At 37.0% G+C, this 22544-nt stretch overlaps 1 protein-coding gene across 19 annotated transcripts in view; it reads left to right on the top strand.

Moving 5' to 3' along the window:
* Positions 1 to 22544, top strand: part of RABGAP1L (RAB GTPase activating protein 1 like) — a 460914-nt gene that overhangs the window by 157591 nt on the left and 280779 nt on the right. Inside the window, exon 1 of one of the 19 annotated variants that reach the window (XM_036273795.1) lies at positions 2103 to 2183. The exons of the other annotated variants lie outside the window; for them this stretch is intronic. Coding sequence (XP_036129688.1) covers positions 2115 to 2183 — 69 coding nt within the window. The 5' untranslated portion in view covers positions 2103 to 2114. Of the gene's footprint in view, positions 1 to 2102; positions 2184 to 22544 lie in introns of those variants that run through there. 19 annotated transcript variants of the gene reach the window in all.

Raw genomic sequence — 22544 nt, 5'->3', positions numbered from 1 at the left:
GTGTGATATGTGTTTGCACATACTATTTTTTTTTTTTACAACACAGAAAATGTAAATTATACTATGTGATCTGTGCCTCATGTTTTCTTAGCACAATATATAGATCAATGTTGCTTTAGTCACCAACATTGGGAAAAATATACACAAACTTCTTTTAAGAGAAAAATACTTTTTGTGTAGCTGTTATTTAGATATTTATACTAGCCTAAGCTGCATTCCTAGTGCTACTGAGGATATAATATACTTAATTATGAAATACAGGTAACAGCTTTCAGTATTTTCTTTTGTAATGATCTGTTTTCATATTCAGAGGTTAAACTAGCTTATTTTTTAGTGTGCTACATGGAATTGTGTAATAAATGGTCAGGGGTTTAGATGTAGCAAAATGGCATTTGGGAATTAGTAGTGAAGCAGGTGAGTGGTGATACATCGAAATCTTACTTTATTTTTATCATAATTTTTCTGCCTGACAGATATTTTAAAATTTATATCAACCTACTGAGTATTTTTCTTCTCAGCATTTTTGATTTGCTTGTTTTATGAAACGCATCAATGAAATGTGCCTGTGGAAGCCAACCATGCTGCACACTGGTGGTTTGATTTCAGAGGCCCTTTAGCAGAAATGCATCATTTTACTGAGGTTGTTCTGAACCCCTGTGTATTTTTAAACATGTAAGAAAGGTTTAAAATAAATAATAAAATAGTATTCTATATATCAAAATCAGACTTTGCTTCGGTTTAATAAAATACTTAACTTGGGACAAGAGTTTACTTGTTTGGGATCAAAATTTAACTATTTTACATTTCTCTGGTTTGAGTTGTTTATGTTAATTCTTGTCCCCTGTTTGCCAGTGGCATCTTGGAAAAGTTGAAATGTGCCTTTTAAGTTTAGACTGGTTTAATGAAACATAATACTGTAACTTAAAAAAAAAAAAAAAAAAGAATAGCTTATTGATATTTAGAGAGAGAGGAAGGGGAAGAGAGAGAAACATTGATGTAAGAGCTTAACATCAATCTGCTGCCTTGAAACTGCAACCCAGGAATATGCCCTGACCGGGAATCAAACCAGCAACCTTTGGTGTACGGGACAATGCCCAACCGAGCCACGCCGGCCTGGCAATACTATAACTTTTCAGTCGTCATAAATAGGATCTTCAACATGTATTATTTGAGAATCACATTTTGATTCCTTTAGTTTGGAGTGTACATTTAGTTAGAAAAGACTCAGTAGATGCTCTGTATAGAAAACTTGAGGCCGTGTTTATTGCATTTTTCTCTCTGGCTTTTCCTGGTAATAATTTGTAACAACAGTTATATGCCAGACACGGTGGCATATAACATTTAATCCACACTATGACCCTTTGAGATGGCTATTGTTATTCTCATTAAAAAAATGAGGAAACTTAGCCTTGGCTGGTTTGGCTAAGCGGTTAGAGCATCGGTCCACGGACAAGAGATTCATGGGTTCGGTTCCGCTAAGGGCATGTACCTCGGTTGCAGTTAATCCCTGGCCCCTGCTGGGGTCGTGAGGGGGCATCCAGTCGATGTCTCTCTCTCACATTGATGTTTCTTTCTCTCTTCCTTCCTCTCTCCCTTCTGCTCTATCTGAAGATAAATGCAAAAATGTCCTCGGGTGAGGATAAAAAAAAAATGAGGAAACTAAAGAAAAAGGACCTATCCAAAGTCACTCATTAAGGTCAGTGGCAGAGGTTCAGTCACACTCAGTTGGCCTGGAACCAAAGCCTGTACACTTAACCACTATGCTATATTGCCTTCCCCCAAAACCCTCAGACCTTTGTACCTCTGTCACTACCTTTTCCCTAAAATTTCTCTTTTTTTCTCACCTAAATCTTTTGCTTCACTTCTTTTTCTTTCTTAGGATATCTTTTTCCTTGATCTTACAAATCTCAATGAAAACAGCAATCTTAATAAGCCCAACTTTGCCAGGCTAGTCTACAATCAAACTGAAACCCTGGGGCATGGATTTCCTTGACATTACTTTTGTTCATTTTTGTTAAAGTTTTCCTTGAATAACTTTTTCAAATCTCTACAAATTTCCTATTGCAAGACATTTCTTTGAAGAAGAGTGGAAGGAGGGCTTCATCGTAGCCTGAATGGGGAGCCTCTGTGAGGCGAGTGCTGGGTTGAGATTCTCTGTTGCAACTTTCCTGTGCCGCTCTGGGGTAAGCCAGTTAGCTTCCCTTTGACACGCTGGGATGTGTGTTTACATAATAAGATAACACTTATTTTGAAACTACTCTGTCTTTTTCAGAGTAACTATTTTAAGAACAGGACGCATAGCCATTATTCTCATCACTATATTGTGTTTTCTGTGGTAATTATGTAGTTTGGTTATAAATGACAACCAAACAGTAATGTTGTCCTCTGTTACTAAGGTCTCCCTTATCTGTAGAATTGTTTCTAAAGTTACATAATGTTGGAAGGCTTTATAACCTACAAGTGTATGAAACCTGGATTGAAATCCTGGCCCTAATTTGAGATTAAAGATTTCTAGCAAGCCCGTATTGGGATGAAACGGGTGATTCTGAGATTCACCTACTCTTTACTTTTTTTTTTTTTGTATTAAATGTGCTTAAACATCTGTCTTTCATCAGGCTTGTGATAGTAGGAAAGGATTGTTTAGGAATGTGTTGCCATTTGTCTTTGCATTTTAGTTTTCCTCATCTACTAAATTAGAATTGAAGGTATTTTGTCAATACAAGTTACCTGGAAGACATAAAGATGAATAAGCAGACTGGTTATACATATATCATTTATTATGTGAGTGTGGAAATAAATGAAGTTGTTGCCTTAAAGGACTTTCCTCTGTCCCTCCCCACACTCAAAGCTAATCATTAGATGTGAAAAAGATGCAAGTATGTGAGAAACAGATAAAGAAGAGTAAGATGTGGAGAAGTTGCTAGTATAACAAGCTGAGCATAGCATCACTTGTGTTCAGGTAGGAGCTTGGCAGTGCCCGGGAGCTTGCATTACTGTGGGCACTCTATTTTTTCTTTCTTTTATTATTATTATTTTTTAATCCTCACCCAAGGACATTTTTGCATTTGTCTTCAGATAGAGCAGGAGGGAGAGAGGGAGGAAGAGAAAGAGAGAAACATTGATGCAAGAGAGACACATTGACTGGCTGCCACCCACACGACCCCAACCGGAGCCGGGGACACACTGTAACCGAGGTACATGCCCTTAGTGGGGACCGAACCTGGGCCTCTGTGGTCCACGGGCCGATGCTCTAACTGCTGAGCCAAACCTGCCAGGGCTGGGCACTCTATTTGGATGTGTAGGTTGCAAAAGTTGCCCTTTTGCCTGAGCAAAACTATTTTAGGATTAAGAAGGTTATGTAGAAAATGGCATACTCTACAACCAAGTGTGTAGATGATCAGGAAAACAAAATGACCAGTGTTTCTTGGAAATGAAAGATTTATCCAGTGCTAGTTTCGCTCTGTAATTTAAAACATTGAGCCCTGGCCAGTTTGGCATAGTGATTAGAGCGTCGGCCCGGGGACCAATGAGTCGTGGGTTCGATTCCAGCCAAGGATGTGTACCTCGGTTGCGTTTCTTCCCTGGCCCTGGTTGGGTCATGTGGGAGGCAATCAGTTGATGTGTCTCCCTCACATCAATATTTCGCTGTCTCTCTCTCCCTCCCTCCTACTCTATCTGATGATAAACAGAAAAATATTCTTGGGTGAAGATTTAAAAAAAAGCATAACTTTTTTAGACAGTAAAAGTGAGTGTCTTTTAAAATATTAAAAGTGATGTGAGTAGATATTTATTACTATTCTATTTTAAAATTTATTTTTATAGTTGGGAAGAGAAAATTGTTAAAAAGAATGCTGTCTATTTAAAAAATACTTTGACATTTCACAAAACAGTTTTCGTTGATTCTATAAGTGATATCCAATTTTGTCTTAATACTATTTTGCTTTGAAGATTGTTTACATAATTTTCTGACTTTTATAATATTTGTTACTTTAGGTATATTTTCAGAGAAATTTGATGACCTTCTACTTACGATATTAGATGTTCTTGACTTATTTTTGCTTCAACAAGTTGGTTTGAAGTGTTATTTGCTGAATCTGGAATGGATCTTCATCACTTTAGGGTTTTTTAATGAACCACTGATGGCACCTTCTAGTTTTTTTTTTTCCCCTATATCTTTAACAAAACGATGACCCTATATTAGAGAAATGGGGTCTGGCTGGTGTGATAACTGCATTGCACAGATTAGCAGGATTCTGTTTTCAGTCTCCCATCTCAAAAGATCTTATCTACAACTTTTTAATGGTAATTTATTCTATTCTTATATAGGATTCCCCATGAGGGTGAAGAAAATCGCAGCAACAAATTCAAAGAGACTAGTGTGTCTAATAGATATTAATAAACATGAAACACATGTATGATATCAGTACCTTTACCATATTTAATGGGACCAGATTTGTTTTTGAGATGCTAAAATTTGTAGATGATAACTATCAAGAAACAGAGCACATAATGGTAGAATTTATTGAATGGAAATATATGCTAAAATTCTAAAACGTCACCAAATGCTACTTTATGCAAGATAAATCAATTTTATCTTTGACTTTAGAAATTTGACTCCAATTTTATTTTATATTTTCTACTTAAGCAAGTGTAAATAAGGTTGATGCCAGTTAAAAGTGCCTGAATATGCTTTATAAATTCAAAGCTGTGGCATTATTTTAGTTGAGAGGCCCACACACACAGAAAATCAAGTGCAAAATTATATAGCCTTTAATTAAAATTCGAAATGTATCTTTCAATGCAGTGCAGACTGTACCAGTGCTCATGGATATACTCTGTGTAAAGTGCAATTTGAAAACACTTATGTTCCTAATAGAATCTGAGGTTTAAAAGAGGTATTATTAGAGCATACATACTAATAGCCTCTTTACAGTTATTTCATTTACTCTTTCAGGAACTTTATAATAAAAATGCTTAATTGATATTATAAATGACAGATGTAGAGAAGATTAAAAGATAATTTGTGAAGAAGCTGATAAAAAAAAATCCTGAAGATCCTGCTTTTTATATTTTAACAAGTTAAATTATATTTGGAATTTTCTTATGTTTATTATTTTGGCAAGGAAAAAACTGAATAAGAATTGGTTTTTCAGAATTGCTTGAAATTATCAATTTCAAAATAGAGCATAGTTCTTTGTAAGGATACAATGTTTATAAAATATCTAGGATTTTGTGAAATGTTCTTATCATAGGTTAGATTGTAAAATGTAATTTGTATTGAAATTAAAAATTACAAATAGATATATATTTAAATTGCTGCTCTTTTCAAAAAGATTTTGAGGAAAAACTTGACATCCCAAAGATTAGTTTATCTCTGTACTTCCATTGCCCCAAGGCAATTTTAAAAAATTTTATTATGTGTCCAAGATCTTAAAACTTTACTGGATTTCTAGGTATATTTATTTGGAAATAAATCTGGAAACGAGCATTTTGAAAATTCATATTTAGAGTGTAATGTTATACTATCTGGGTCTTGTGATGGCTTCTATTTTTAAATTTTATTTTTAAAGAATAGTTTATTGATTTTTAGAGAGAGTAAGGGAGAAGAGAGAAACATCCATGTGACATTGATTGGCTGCCTCTTGCACGCCCCCTACTGGGGATCAAACCCACAAACAGGGCATGTTCCCTGACGGGGAATTGAACAATCAACCTTTGGGTCCACGGGATGACACCCAACCAGCTAAGCCACACCAACCGAGGTGGCTTCTGTTATTTTAATAATTAACTTCACATAGCAGCCCTACTTTCTCTGTTTCTAAATGCAATTTAACATTTATGATTGAACAAACTATTAAAATGTATTAGAGGACTGTATCTTGATTTATTTGTATACATTTTGAAGTCCAGGACATCCAGTGGTAGCATGAGGACAAATAAAGGTGTGTATCTGTGTTTGTTTTAATACTTTCATCACATTACAAACTTGGTGATGGGGGTGGGATTCAATTTGTAGTCATTGTAGAGTGTTTAGTTCTTTTTGTCATAGTTGAAGGTATGCTTTTTTTTTTTTTTTTTTTTTTATGGAAAACATATAAGGATTTGAAGTAACAGTCTTGTGTGAGATTACCCATGATGCTCCAGTTTTAGAATGTTAATATGGGTTACATCCAAATGATTCAGAGGAAAATGGACACAAATACCTGCCTTTTTATTCGGTGTGAGGGCTAAGAAATTTTTAGAAAATACTGCAAGTTAAAATTTGAGAAAGCTTAAACTGCTTTGAACATGTATAATGCCCTTCACCTGAATTAGATGTACTATTCTAAATGCTTCTGTAAGTACTATCTCATTTCACACACAGAAATCTGAGTTAAGATTTTTAAGTGACCCTAACAAGATCATATAGCTAGATAGAGATACTACTGATCATATGTCTTATGTAGCAATAGGTTCGTCTATGACAAGGGTCTTAAATAATGTATTTATGGATGGCTGGTGGTAGCGTGTCCTGACTCTTCTTTCTTGAGTAGAAAATAGGACTGCCTTATATAGGAAAAATTCCATGTGAAATTTATTTTTTAATTTATAGTAAAGATTACTTTAAAATCAACTACACGGCCCAGGCCAGTTTGGCTTAGCGGTCGGAACATCTGCCTTTAAACCTTAGGGTCACGGGTTTGATTCCCAGTCAAGGGCACATACCTGGGTTGCAGATTCAATCCTTAGCCCCTGTTGTGGTCGTGCAGGAGGCAACCAGTCGATGTGTCTCTCTCACATCGATGTTTCTCTCTCCCGACCTTCTCCCTTCCACAAGGTGAGATTTTGAGTTCATGGAAAATTGTAACGAGATGTATTATCAGAACTGCTTACCTTGATATTTCTTGAAACAATTTCTTATTTATGGAAAGTAATGAAAATTTACCTCTCTGATATTTTTTGATGATAGAACCATTTATTTATTTGTTCTTTAAGTATAAGGTTGTTACTATATCAAAGATTCCATGCAAGATCATGAGATTTATAAGTTAAACAGATTTTTTTGTTCTCCAAGAGCATATAGACTAATAGAGGATATATGGACTTAGTATAAGATAGGAATTGACAAACTGAAGTCCACTGCCTACTATTAGAAATAGTTTTACTGAGACAGCTGCGCCCATTCGCTTATGTATTGTCTGTGGCTGCTTTCATACTACAGTGGCAGAGTTAAGTAGTTGTGACAGAGATTTGATGTCCTGCAAAATGTGAAATACCACAGCCTGGCCCTCTTGGAAAAAAATTTCCCACCCCAACCGGGGATTGAGCCTGCAGCCTATTGGTGTACATACAGGACAACGCGCCAACCAATTGAGCCACCCAGCTAAGGCTAAAATTTGTTCTTTTATATTGTTTGTTAATTTCAGCTTGATTTATCCAGGCATCAGGAAAATTTTTGGCAAATGGGCAAAACCCTAGCTTTGATTCCTCCTGTGTAATTCCAGTATTTGTCAGCTGAATGTTTCGTTCTAAGTGAAACACAGACCTACTCTTTCTCATTATTTCTTACTGTTTGTACTTAACCCACATAAATACTATATATCTTTTTCTATTTGGCTACAGTTCTTTGCATATAAAACTCACTTCCTACTCTTTTAATTCAAATGCAGTATGGTCATACATTATTTTAAGTATGGAGTCAATGATACTTAACATTGGATGTAATCTTTAAACATCAAAAACATTTGTTAACTCTTTTTCAATAATTGATAATCTTGTAGTCTGAAAGAACTGATTTACTTATGAATAAGCAAGCTTATTTTGCAGTATTCTAATAAATACAATATTTCTAGTAAAATAGAAAATGAAAGAACAGAAGATCTAATGTATAGGAACCAAACTAATCTTTCAGAAAGTTTGGTTTTCCTGAAGTTTAGTCATATGAGTGAGAAAAATGAATACATTATTTGACATTTATATTGAAGACGCACTTCATTTGATTTATTAGAATAGAAGCATACACTTAACAAATGCTTTCTATGCACTAGTACTATTCCAAGTCACTGGCTGAACGCTTTAATAATTTGTTCATCATGTATTTTCTTGAAATAAATGGATAGGAGAATTTCATGTAGAGCTGAATATTAAAAGATAGTAAATGCCTTGGCTGGGTGGTTCTGTTGGTTGGAGCATTGTCCTATACACCAAAAGGTTGTGGGTTCGATTCCTGATCAGGGCACACACCTAGGTTGTGGGTTAAATCCCCTGTCAGTGCACACATGATAGGCAGATTGATTGATGTTTCTCTGTTATATTGATGTTCTCTCTCTCTCTCAAGTCAATAAAAACATATCCTTGGGTGAAGATTTAAAAAAAAGATAGTAAATTATCAGGCTTTCATTAGTTTTACTTTAAATGAAAGATCTCAGAGATTCATTAGGTCTTCCCACCTTTTTCAGAATAGTCAGTAGACTGTAGGGTGTTCAGAGAAGACCTCAATGATTTCTTATAGAGATCATTTGAGTGTTGAAATTGTCTCTACTTCGTATATCCACCAACTTGCCCTTTTGTATTAATATCTTTTAATTTTAGACAACTCTATAAAAGAATGAATTATAGCTAATCACTGTTAGCTTATTTCCAAATTCTGCCTCTCCTAATTTCCATTCCTTCTACATAACCAATTTCCACTTCTTCACCCTCAACCAAGATTTATTTTGGTTGTTTTTATTTTTAATTTTTAAAGAAGTATTACCCCTTGAAGAAATTTAGGGATTTAAAAGGATAAAAAATAAAATATATCACCCATAGTTCCATTACCCATATATAATTAGATATAACAACTCTTCATTTTTTTTTCCACTATGAAGTAACACTTTTTCTATGGAAAGGATTTTTTTAATCTAGTTATTTATATCTTTTTTTTTTTATCCTCACCCGAGGACATTTTCCCATTTTTTTGTTCAGGTAGAGTGGGAGGGAGAGAGAGGAACAGAGAGAGAGAGAGAGAAACATCGATGTGAAAGGAACACATCGAGTGGCTGCCACCCACACGACCGACCAGGGCCAGGGACAAACTGCAACCGAGGTACATGCCCTTAGTGGACACCGAACCCGGGTCTCTCAGGACCGCAGGTCGACGCTCTAACCGCTGAGCCAAACCGGCCAGGGTTAGTTATTTATATCTTAAAAGCAATTTTATGTTATTACCTATTCTTTATGAACAGAGTTATAAATAAAACTTTGTCCCTATTTAGTATTATTTTCTTACAATTTTTAAGGAAGAAATACCGAGTTTTAAAACATATGGAGATATTTTAAGATTATGTATGCATATTGCCAAATTGCTTTCCAAAAGGAGTAAGTCAGTTTATCTTCACACCAATAATAATTATTTTTTAAAACTTTTTTTTTCTTTACTGATTTTAAAGAGAGAGGAAAGGATAGAGAGAGAGAGAGAGACAGAAACATCAATGAGAGAGAACATCGATTGGCCACCTCCTATATGCTCTTCACTGGGGATTTGGCCCACAACCTGGGCGCATGCCCTAGCCAGGAATTGAACCAGCGACCTCTGGTACATGAGTTAGCACTCAACCACTGAGCCACACCGGCTGGACAACACACCAATAAATATTAAGCTATGTTGTTTTACCACAAACTTCCCAGCAGAAATTCTCCATCAAGTAAATTAAGGGAATTGATTTTCACTTTATCCCCTCCCAGCTCCAGAAGAGGTTGCTTTGTTAATTCGATTCTTTGTAGTATTTGTCTCACTAGTACCCCCTCCCTGCAATTAACTAGGATGGGTCTGCTGAACCTCATTTAAACCAAGGTGTCCTAATTCTTTATTTCAGAAGTCTTTGAGCCCAGATCATCTTCTCACTTTGTTAGTTCACCATTTACTCTGCTGCTTTGTTAAGAACATGTTATTTTCAGAACCTTGAATTCTGTCCATGCTCTTGTCCCATGATTGGTGCTGTCTTCAGCATTGCCTGTTTCTTTGTGTGTGCTGGAGGGCGGGCCACCTGTATACTGGAGTTTGAGAAAGACTTAGAACATGTTTTCCATTGTATTTTTCTGCCTCTGTTACAGTAGCAATATTCCTACTGGCCTTTCAAGGAAGAAGACGTTTCCTTAAGCAGACTTTTGAGACCTGTGTCCTTGGAGTGTATGTGGGCATCAAGACTTCGGCTGTTAAGGGTTGAGGACCCCAGGCCTGGTTTTGATTCCAGGATTTCCCCAACCTGCAGAAATGTGAATACGGTTCCCACAGTGGCTTTACCACCGTGGAGAAATGACATCTGGTGTGGACATGTAAGGAGCAGAGATGCTCGCATGTCTGTATCTTCTCTCCTGGTTGTGTCTTTTACTCTAATCTCTCTGGTTCCTCAGTGCTTTGTCTATAGTGGCTACTCAGTATTTGTTGAGCTGAGTGGACAGTGCTTTCTGTATAGTAAATAATTTCTTGAGTTCAATTGAACGTAATTATCTAAATTAACTGTATTTTTGGGTCTTTCCACTTTTCTCCCCAACTCAATTGAGGATGTGACTGGGCTGAAGATTAGTTCAAAATCCTTTTCCCCTCTGCCTTTGTATTAGAGTATAAATGAGGAAGCTATGAAGGAGAGTTGAAAGATTATTTAGTATAGGTACCATGTAATATAGCTATCCTTTCTAATTGAATTCTTCCTTCTAAACCCTGCGTTGTAGGCTTTGAATGTGCGTTTTAAAGGTGGGTAAATGCACTTTGGGAAGATTTGGATTTTGGATAATTTTTATTTGCATTCAGCTGAAATAAACATTTTTCTGACTTTATATAGAAAAAAATTAAAATTATGTTTTACCCAAAACCATCTGTATTTGTTAGTAGAACAGTTGTTTCTATCTCCAGTCTTCTCTTTGTCTTGAACCATTTCTGGTAAAATATGGTTTTGAAGCTCATCACCAGCTTTTCTCTGAATATGCTCTGATATATCCTTCTTTCAGTGGTGCTCAGAGCTGAATGTCATGTTCTATATATGACATGACTAGTAACATGGTTTATTTTACTTTTTTTGTTTTTGGTACGTGCCCCTAGTGGGACCCGAACCCGGGACTCTTGCAGGCCAACACTCCAACCGCTGAGCCAAACCAGCCAGGGCATAACATGGTTTATTTTAAATATCTGCTTTCCTTCTGAGAGTGGGATTTTGGTAGGTGCTTGGCCAAGGATGCCTCAGTGACCAGCCCCCAGTAATACCCTTGGGGGTATACCCTTGCTTTATGTATCATACTGTTATTTATCCAGTGTAGAAGTAAATTAGGTATCTTCATTAGTTAAGTTTTACCATTTGACATATTGACTTTATTTTCAAGAATCCTCTAAGGCTTTTTTACACCTTCTTAATTATGTTTTTTCTCTACGTGTACAGTGGTTTTTGTTTTTTTAAACCTTATCTTTCTCTCCCTTAAATTTCATCTTGTTGGAGTTGGTTCAGTTGTTCCAGTCTTTTTGAATCTTCATTATCGTTGAATATATTCACTAAGCTTTTGCCATTTGCAAATGTGATAGACATATTTAATGTATAAATCCAGATAATTGATATTTAAAACTCAAACAATCTCAAGCTATTTTTGTCACGGGTCCCAGAGACCACCCCCAGGTTTGGTGATTTGTTGGAAGGACTCATAAGATTTGCATATAGCCATACCCATAGTTAAGATTTATTGCAACAAAAGCATATAAAGCAAAATCAACAAAGGGAACCAGATGGAAGCTTTTAAGATTCCTCTCCCAGCAGAGTCACACAGTATCCACTAAATTCCTCCAGTAAGTTGTGACAACTCGTGCAGTGTCATATACCAGTGAAGTTCATTAGAGACTCAGCACCCAAGGGTTTTACTAGAGTCTGGTCATGGGGGCATTCTTGGCCAAGCACCTACAAAAATCCCAGAGTCTCAGAAGAAGAGCAGATATTTAAAATAAACCATATTGTTTGCACAAACAATCCAGGCACAATGCGCCACCCTGATCATTTAGGGGGGTATTTTATATCATTGTAGGGAACTGTTTATCAGCCAAGTTCATAGAAGTCAGCCAAGGGCCAACCTTTCAAGGAAGCTGTTTTAAGGATAGACAGGCTCAGTCTTGCTATATTAACTATTTTCTATACATTATGTTGTGTTGACATTTACTAGAATAGTATATGTATAGTGTACTTGTTTTGAGATATTGGTGGGATACAGTTCCCCATATGTGCACCAAGGGGAGTCATTCAGTTCTTATTTTTGCTCATAGAAGTTACTTTGAATGTAGGCTTCTTTGATGGGATTAGATCTGTTGTTTTTATAGCAGTTGACCTTTTGTTTGAAATGCCCCTTACTTACCACTTAATATTGGTTTTTTGGTAAACAATAGTTTTAGTTATATAATTTTGGTAAGAATATTTAACAAAATTTGCCTGTCATTTTTCCTCCTTATTACTAGTTGCAAAATAGTTACTGATTTTGTTGGTTCCAGACTTTCAAATGGCTAAATTGCAAGGATGGTTTACCTTTTATAGAACCTAGTTTTCCTCTAATTTTTATTATTATTTTAACCTTGTTCATGATTGTGTAAGAGAGGATAATCAACAAGAACAAGAACAAAAAGAGAACACAATTTGGAAAAAACAACAACTAAATCTTCATAATTTAAATTTCATGAATTATGCTTTATTTAAGTTGTTACAGAAAGATACTGTTTATTTTAGCGTTGTGGGGCATTTATAGAAGTGCAGAAACTTTTTTATTACCATTTGAGAAGTACTTAATTTGATGTACTACCAATAAATATTTTGGACTTGTCAGACGAAAATGTGTTATTTTCTAAGCTTGTACTTTATATTGAGTTATAACTTTGTATTTATTTATTTTAATCCTCACCCGAGGATATTTTTTCATTGATTTTTTAGATAGAGTGGAAGGGAGGAGTAGAGAGAGAGAGAGAGAAAAAGAGAGAAACATTGATGTGAGAGTCTGTGGGCCAACACTCTAACCACTGAACAAAACCAGCCAGGGTATTGAATTATAAATTTATTTATTTATTTATTATTATTTTTTTTATCCTTACCCGAGGACATTTTTCCATTTTTTATTCAGATAGAGCCGGAGGGAGAGAGAGGAAGAGAGAGAGAGAAACATCGACATGAAAGGGATCGAGTGGTTGCCACCCGCAAGACCCAACCAGGGCTGGGGACAAACTGCAACCGAAGTACATGCCCTTAGCGGGAACCAAACCCGGGTCTCTCTGGACTGCAGGCTGACGCTCTAACCACTGAGCCAAACCGGCCAGGGCTTGAGTTATAAATTTTTAAAAGGCCAAGAAACAAGTTCTTTTGCTTATTCATTTAGCAACTCTAACTATAACTCAATATATGATTATTTGATACCATTTACGAAAAGAAAATTTGCCATTTGTATTCCATAACTACATTTAAAATATAGAAACCTTTTAATGCAGATATATTTAGCATTTGGAGTATATTTTGCAGGGAAATTTTTAGGAAGATGAAAGATTATGGCCTTTGGGGTTTTTATTTAAGTGCAGTTCTGCCTAAGGACAGATGAATGATTGGATGACATTTAAAAATGGTCCTTACAAAAGCTATAATTTAGTGATGCTTTTCCCATTCCTCATTTTATTGTTTCCTTTGAATATTTCATAGAGAACATATCATTTCTCAGGCATTGAACCAGCATCCTTTTGCCATGTGTTCTGAAATGAAGCTCTTAAATCTGGCCTTGTGCCTTTTCTCCAGTTACATGCATCTAGCCTTTGGATTCCGGATTTCTCATAAAAATTGAAACCTGAACAATTACAGAGGGAACTCATTACTGCCAACTTTTATTCTTTAAACTGACCATCTCATTTGGTTTGTTTTCTTATTAACTGCATTGGTACAGCTCACAGCTCTGTGTATGTAATAACTGCCCATTGAAAAAAGACTCCCGCCCTGGCCTGCTTGGCTCAGTGGTTGGAGCGTTGGCCTGCAGTACAGAGAGACCCGGGTTCGGTTCCCGCTAAGGGCACGTACCTCAGTTGCAGTTTGTCCCCGGCCCTGGTTGGTCGTGCGGGTGGCAGCCACTCGATGTGTCCCTTCACATCGATGTTTCTCTCTCTCTCTCTTCCTCTCTCCCCCTCCCGCTCTATCTGAACAAAAAATGGAAAAATGTCCTCGGGTGAGGATAAAAAAAAAAAGAAAAAGAAAAAAGACTCCCAAGACTTTCCTCCCCCTCTCTCCCCATTTTATTTGATTTGTATTCATTCTTTCTTTTCTTTTCTTTTCTTTTCTGTGTTCTAAGATACATTCTCTGAGTAACCACTTAGATCACGTTCTTTACTTTCATTCTTCATATATGGTTTTATTACTTTCTTTGTGTATTTTGAATCATATGAACTTTAGATTAATTGGTAATTTATGGACATAGCCTCTTACCCCTAAGAATCCTTTGAGAGCTAATAAGCTGGCCTCTTTTATTGCTAGAGGGCACTATGACTTAGAAGATGCTTCCTAATTGTGAGCCCAAATCTTCTTTCTTGAAATGCCCACCATCTGGTCCTGTGCCGTGTCTCTGGAGAAAAAACAGAAATGCCTTCTCCCTTTTTGATACAGCTCTGCTGATATGTGAACACTACTCTTATATCTCCTTCTCTTTGCAGATTGCACATCTTCATTTTCTTACCCTTTGTGCATTTATCCACTTAGCAAATATTTACTGAGCACCTCTTAGGTGCAAGTCACTGTTGGAAATACTTGGAATATGGTGGTGAACTAGCATGATTAGCTCTCTTTTCTCCTACGGTTTATTCCAAATAGAGGTAAACCAAAAGTATTGACAAGTAAACAAGAAGATCATTTCAGATTATGATACATGCCATGAGGAAAATAAAACAGGGCCATAGGATAGAGAGGTGTGGACATGGGAGTCTACTGCTTCTTCATGTACTTTGGTTTCCAAATGTCTCATCGTCTTGGTTGCCCTCCATACAATGTATATGGCCTTTGGCAACGTTCAAACTCATACAGTGGTGGGATGGGCTTTGACCTGCTACTGTCCTCTATGTATATAGGAAGGTAGAAGCTGCTTAATTTTGTGTTTTATGGAGTCATTGGACTACTGGATCTGTAAGGCCACTATTAAAAAGCAAGAGACAAAAATTTAGACCTTGCAGTTATTGTTGGACTTAGACACAGTGTTCTCTGGCCCAGTGTGCTGTCACCTGCAGTGGGTACTGTGGGACTAGTGGTTCCCATACCTGGACAGTGTGTTTCTATTGGTGCAGGCCCAGATATATTTAGCTGGGTCAACAGCAGGGTCACCAAGCTTTGTAGCAAACTTCTTCAGATCTGTCATTTTTGAAATAGTCTTCAACCAGATCTTTCCCTATTCTGAACTTGGAAAATCAATGTATTGATCCTAATTGCAGGGCTTTACAGTCATCCTGTGAAATTGAATCTCACCTTCTAGCCCTTTCTTCTTGTTTTATGTGATCCCTTAGAATCTTGTTGTAGATTTGAAAAGCTCACCTTCTCTGTTGTCTTTCAAGTCAGCAGTAATAACCCTAACAGCAGGTTCCTTCTAAATGGATTTTGCTTTATATAATTAGCACATTCTGAGTATGGCGTATATCTACCTCTAACTCTACCTAATAACAGTCCCAATTTTATGTAGTGTTAATATCTAGTTCCCACGTGTTCCCTCTTGTTTTCAATTATTTTGTGAGGTGCTTGCTAAAGAGAGGGAGGCATACTTGTTAAGCCTATTTTCTAGAGTCAAAATGATTCAGGTTTTAATTTTTTATTCTGTTTCCTGTTATTTGTGTAATACTGAGCATATTACCTAACCTCCCTGACCATTGGCTTCTGAATACTTGTTCCTGCTTCATGAGGATACATGAGGTAATGAATATAGATCACCTGTCATAGTGCCTGGCATATAGAAAAGAGAGCCCAATATATATTAGCAGCAGCAGCAGCAGCAGCAGCTTTAGTCATTGTTGTCAGTCCTGCCAAAATTAAATATATGCTGTCTTGGGTTTTCCTGGTCTAAAACCCTTTAAATGCATGTTCATGTACATAAATACACACACAGCTAGATGTTTGCCATTTTTTTTCTTAGGGATGGACACAGTGAAACATCTTTGTTTTTTAAGACTTATAAGTCATCTATCTAGAATTCTACTAGATAAAGCATCAAACTTACCATCTCTGAAATCCATATTTTCTTATTGAAAGCTTAAATTTTCTCCTCACTAGTCATTTATTACCTTTCCACTGATCCCCAAATTCTCAAAGATTAACAATGATACCAGATCATTAAAATATATATATGTATATATATATATATTATATTTGATTTTTTTAGGGAGAGAGAGGTAGAAACATCGTCATGAGACAGAAATATTGATCCACTGCCTCCTGCAAAGCTCCTACTGGGGATCGAGCCCACAACCTGCGCATGTGCCCTGACCAGGGATCAAACCCAGGACCTCTGAGTTCATAAGGATGATGCTAAATCCACTGAGCCACACTGGCCGGGCAAAGCCAGATCTTTTAATGGTTACCTTGGTTCTTCTTTGAGTCTAGTCTGAATGAGACATGGCCATGGGATGCTGAAAGTAAATATGGAAATTGCCTGGGTATTTCACTTAGTCATAGTTCTCAGGTCTGTTAGCACAGAGAATAAAATTGTCAATATCAGGGAAGGGAAAGAACATTTATTACACAACAACTTTATGACAAGAACTGTGAAAACGTCTTTATATAGAATATTTTATTTAACCCTTTTAGTAACTCCATTTCACAGACAAGGAAATCAGCATCAGAATTTAAATACCTAGGCCGGTCATCTCATGTCTACTAAGTAGTGAAATCTAGAGAATTTGAATCCAGCTTTGTCTGACACCACAACCATGTCCTTTCCCTCCCATATATGCTGCCTCCTTTCCCTCTGCTATTTGGCAACTAACATTACACTGACATGTATGTTAAACTTAAACAACTACTGTTTTTTTCTTTCACTGGGCATCTATCTCTGGGAAGATAATAAATATTGGATTGCTGTAGAGATTTTCAAAGGGAGTTGACGAGGATCATGACTAAAGCTGTCAAGTTTCCCTAGACAGGAAAACATTCGCACTTTAGAAATAACAATGATAGTCTTAAAGTTGGAAGAGACCTTCTTGGTCAAAGGTTTTGTTTTCTGGCCACATAATATTCACATATGTGGGATATATTATAAAGAGGTTATTTTAGTATTTTTTGTGTCTGAAATATTTTTATGGTGATTTAAGATCAATTCTTGTCTTTATCATACTTCTCTATAATGCATTGTATTTTATTTATTTATTTATTTATCCTCACCCAAGGACTTTTTTTTTTTTTTTTGCATTTATTGTCAGATAGAGTAGAAGGGAGAGAGGGAGGAAGAGAGAGAGAGAAACATCAATGTGAAAGACACACATCGACTGGCTGCCACCCGCACAACCCCAACTGGGGCTGGGGACAAACTACAACCGAGATACATGCCCTTAGCGGGAACCGAACCTGGGACTCTCTGGTCTGCGGGCCGATGCTCTAACCGCTGAGCCAAACTGGTCAGGGCTAATGCATTGTATTTTAAAAGTTTCTTTTGTATTTCTGTAATTTAATGACTACACAAACCTGATATATGTGAGTAAGGGTAAATGAATGGACATTTAAGAATTCTTCTGTATGTGAGAAATATCATGGTGCTCTAGTTTATCACAGAAGGATTGAATGACTTATGCTAAATTTCTGGAAGGGAGTTCTACTCACAGAAAGATCAGTACCAGTAGGCTGACTTTGTATTAAATACTTTTGCTAGATTTTTATGTTTTCATGTGGGTCATCAAAGCTTCTAGTAAAAGTTGGTTTCGTGTTTTCATCAGCTGTATTTACAAAAAATTACTTTAAAATATTAAAATGCAAATAGATACCATCCTTATTATCTGCCCAGCTTTATTGAGGTATAATTGACAAATAAAATTGTATATATTTAAAGTATACTGTATTTTTTAATAAGAACTCATCTTGATAATTGTTCAGTGATGGATTTATATTCTGCTTTGGTTTTGTAATCTTGCAGTGTTATAGCATAAAATAGAATTATTTACTTTAAGTTTAAATAAATACTTTGATGATATATTAAACAGGTTCCATATGATGAAATGGACAGATATTTTTGTATAAATATCAAACAGTGTGAATTTCAAATAGTGGTTAGTTCTTTAGGCTAATATTGGAAATTACTACCCCCAAAGAAAATAATTAAATCTCTAGAAGGATTCTATAACTTAGCATGAGATTGAGTTTTTACTTGGTTGTTAGAAAGTTGGCATGACTAAAATGTGAATACGTTGAAAATCAGATGGACTGTGTTCATTTTTTAAATGTTTTTATTGCCTTTTTTTTTTTTTTTTTTTTGGAGAGAGAGAGGGAGAGGGAGAGATAGAAACACCCATGAGCACTGATTGGCTGCCTCCTGCATGCCCTCTTCTGGGGATCGAGCCTGCTACTCAGGCATGTGCCCTGATGGGAATTGAACTGGTGACCTCTTGGTCCATGAGTCAGTACTCAGCCACTGAGCCACACCAGCTGAGCTGGACTGTGTTAATTTAATATCCAGGAAAGCCATTAGAGGGATTCAGTGTTTGTGAAAATCTACATCCTATTTAAATGGACATTTAACTTTCTTCATATGAAATGAGCCATGAACTAGCCCATTAGGTGGTTTTGCAAAACTCAGCATCAAGAACAGTGTTATCCAGGACTATTTCCAGAATAATATATAGTTGAAATTGGAATTGACAATTGATATTTCTTGAATTCTATGACATGAATGTATCTTACATGTTTGTCCAAGGCTTGCTGTTTAGTTATTGATGTTAAACAAAAACACAAAGATTCATTTCAGCTGAGTGATGAAAATGTAGGTCTAATCAGAAATTATGGTGAGCAAGAAAAATATAGAATAGTTACATTAAAAGGATTTGGCATGATCTCTGGTTTTTGTCATGAACTAGGAGAGTACCACTCATGTTGTTTGTTTCACTGTATGGACTCTTTTCACATAATTGCTTGTATACTCAAGAACCCAGTTTGTTCTATCTAACTTCCTTTCTTTCTTGCCCTGGCTCTCATGTCCATGCAGCTACAGCAGTTTGGTGATGTTCACCTCTGCCTCTTGGGAGGCTGCTGCTATTTGACGTTTGTCTGAGAGCCCTGTCTCCTGATTGCAAAGGACCTCTGTGTGCCAAGTTGGTGTGCAGAACTCCTCATATGCAGGTGTGTGCTACTTCCTCAGGGGCACTGCAGGAGTGGTCTGCAATCAGTGTCAACTTAGGAAACATCTAGCTCCTCCCACCCCCAAAAGGGGATGTATTCTAGTTCACTACATGGATCCCAAAGCTTTCCTGCATTGCACTCCAAGTGTCTCAAAGAGATTTTTCAAGCAATATCTTGTTTTCCTGCTTTTTGGTATAGCATCTCCTGTCCTGAGCTCTAGGACAAATCCCAGTAAGAACTGGGAGGTAGAAACATCATAGGCTCAAGGGCACCCAGAGGACAAGCTGCCTCGACGATGTTTTTCTTTTCTGCAGTACTTATGGCCCTTTTTTCTCTTTAGGATGATTTCTTACTGCAGAGGCCCCTTAGAAGTTAATAGGAATAGTTTCCTGGCAGACTGGACATGCTTTGAAGTAAAGGTAGTTTGGTATATACAATTACATGATGCTAGAATTGTTAGGTTTCAAACTTTCTTTTAAAGCCAACAGAATGTCCTTTCAATACATATATGCACATATACATGAGCTGCTGTTGTTGGAGCAGGTCGAGGAGCCTGCAGTCAGTCATCTCTCTAGGCTTCTGCATGGAATGTTCCAGATTCTCAGAGATCACTGATCTCCTCTAACTCCTTTCTCACAGATGAGAAAACCAATGTCCGTGGCATTAATCCAGATCCATCTGCTCTTTCAAGGCCTTCCCCAACTTTTTCTAGACTTTCTTTGGCTATCATCATTTTCTCCTTTGTGAAACATGGTGGAATTGGCTGTTCCTGTGGCATTTTGTGTCCATGTCTCATGCAGTGCTTATCATGTCATTTTATACTGAAATGTGGGTGCTGTCTCCCTCCCAGTCCCTAATCTCAAAGAGTCTGATTTCAGATCCTTAGTACCTAACATAATCTTATAAGTGTAATAGGTAATTAATACATGCTACATTAAAATGAATAAATTTATTGACTGCTTTTTTTTTTTTTTTAGAAATTATGTATTCAGTGGTAAAGTGTCATTTAGCCATTTGGTGATATTTTAATTTCTAATGGTTGTCTGTTAGTTTATGTGAGCTAGTTCTGTTTCTTCAACTAGATTGTCACCCTTTTAAAAACCTTCTGTGTCTACTATTCACCACAAAACCCAGATAATGAAGCACTTTGCTTAACCAGAGAGAGTCCCATAGAAAACGCCATGACACTGTTGCTTTACTCCTTTCTTAGGGCCTCTCACTATATTCCTGACACTGACAAGTGACAGCTATGAGTGTGCTTGTCTCATGAGGCCGGGGGCGGAGAGGCCGTGCAGAACTGAGATAACATGGATTTATGTCCAGATCTATCACTTATTAGCCTTTGACCATGACCATGCTACTTAACCTCTGTGACTCCTAAGTTCAGCATCTGTAAAACAGGGAAAATAATGTCTGTCCTATTGTGATAAGTAAGTAAAATAACACATGAAGTGCCTAGTACCACCTTCTGATCCAGTGGTGTTTAAACTTGAATGTGAGTAGGAATCATCTGGGTAGCTTGCTAAATTGCAGGAATACCTTGTTCTTGGGCAGTGGTTCCCGAACTCTAGCATGCCTCAGAATCGCATGGGAGAATGTTTGCTCAAAGTGTTCATGTCTGGGCTCCTGTCTTCAGCATCCATCCTGAGGGGTCTTTGGAGCCCAGGAATCTGCATCTTCAAGACTTCTCAGATTTTGAGGCAAGTGGACTAAGACCTCACTTTGAGAAACAGTACTTAAAGATTGGAATTGCTATGGAAATTCACAGTCCCTTCTGGAGGGATGGCTTTTTCAAGCCAAACATACAGTTGTCCCTTGCCACTCGCATTTCGATGGTCGCGGCTTCACTCTACCGCGTTTTTCCTAATGCTATACTATGTTTGACGAGATCGGGTGCATTTGGGGTGGTATGGCTGTAGACTCAAACACTAGACTATATTTGAAAAAACTGCGATAGAGCAAAGCCACGACTGTCAAATGCAAAGTGGCGAGGTACGACTGTATATAAATAAAGAATCCTACTTCGTGGAAATTCATTTATCGCAGTAGAATCTGGAACTGATTAACCGCGGTAAACGAGGGCTGACTGTACAGTGAAAAGCCCATCTGCAAGGTGATCGCTTTGAATGCCAATGCAGTATTCGGTCAGTGAGGACGCAGTGGTCTACTGTGGCCTGTTTCTCAGTTCTATCCTGTTGCCTCAGACAGAGGGTGCAGTTACTGTATCAGTGGTGAAGACCAGAGCTTCCTTTATACTCTGATTACTTTGAAGGGGTCTTAATTGTAAAATTGTTGCGGTAATAGTTGAGTAGGTATAGTAAATGATGGCGAATGGATGCCAGTGTTGATTCTTCTCTTGGATGTTCTGACCAGGATATTTACTGTCTCCCTGGGAGACACCGACATCCCCAGTAGTACCCATGATTCTAATATGTGCCTGGTGTCACAGGACTAGCCTGTTCCATATAAAATATGCAGTTGATTCTCAAGTAAAAAATACTAGGAATTCAGATAACTAGTGAATTTGTCATTTTAGTCTAAGACAGCAGTTAAATTATAAAATTGTGTCATTCAAAGTGAAATTTTAAAATTGACATCTTTTCATAACTTTAAAATTGATTCTTCATCTTCTCATGTCTCTGTTTTAAGGATGTGGGTGGTATTTATATAATACCTAATTGCTTTTCTACAAATTATTTAAAACAAAAGGGTTGTACAGAGGTTACAGTTATTAGTTAATCTTACCAGAAAGTGGGTATCATGTAAAATACTCTGTTTAGTAAACGGTCTAATGTTAACCAAAGTGATTTAAAAGTTTTATTTAGGATTAATCCATCATATGCTTAAATTTATTATCTCATTTATTCACTGATTTGCATATGATTTTCAATTCAAAAATTTAAGCAAACAGAAATCTACCCCAAAATGAATTATAGGGTGAATTGAACTGAAGCAGACTGTAACCAAGGTCAGCCCTGCACAGAGTGTGAGATTAGGGAGCTGTGATTATATTACTCCTTTTCTGCTCCTCTGCCCTCAAGAGCAGATTCCTTTGTGTGCTGTCTCTGGATGGTTTTGTTCCACTGCCATTGTACCCCTCTGAGGTCTCTCTTGCCCTTGAGAATGTCAAGGTCGAGAGCAGAGACTGTTAGTACAGTAAGTGCTGTGTGAGAAGGATATGTATCACACAACATACTTTATGGTCACAGAGAGAGATTAATTCTACCTGAAGGG

The sequence above is a fragment of the Molossus molossus genome, unplaced genomic scaffold (genome assembly GCF_014108415.1).
Source record: "Molossus molossus isolate mMolMol1 unplaced genomic scaffold, mMolMol1.p scaffold_m16_p_20, whole genome shotgun sequence".
In the NCBI taxonomy this organism is placed as follows: domain Eukaryota; kingdom Metazoa; phylum Chordata; class Mammalia; order Chiroptera; family Molossidae; genus Molossus; species Molossus molossus.
This window is presented reverse-complemented; position numbering and strand designations above follow the sequence as displayed.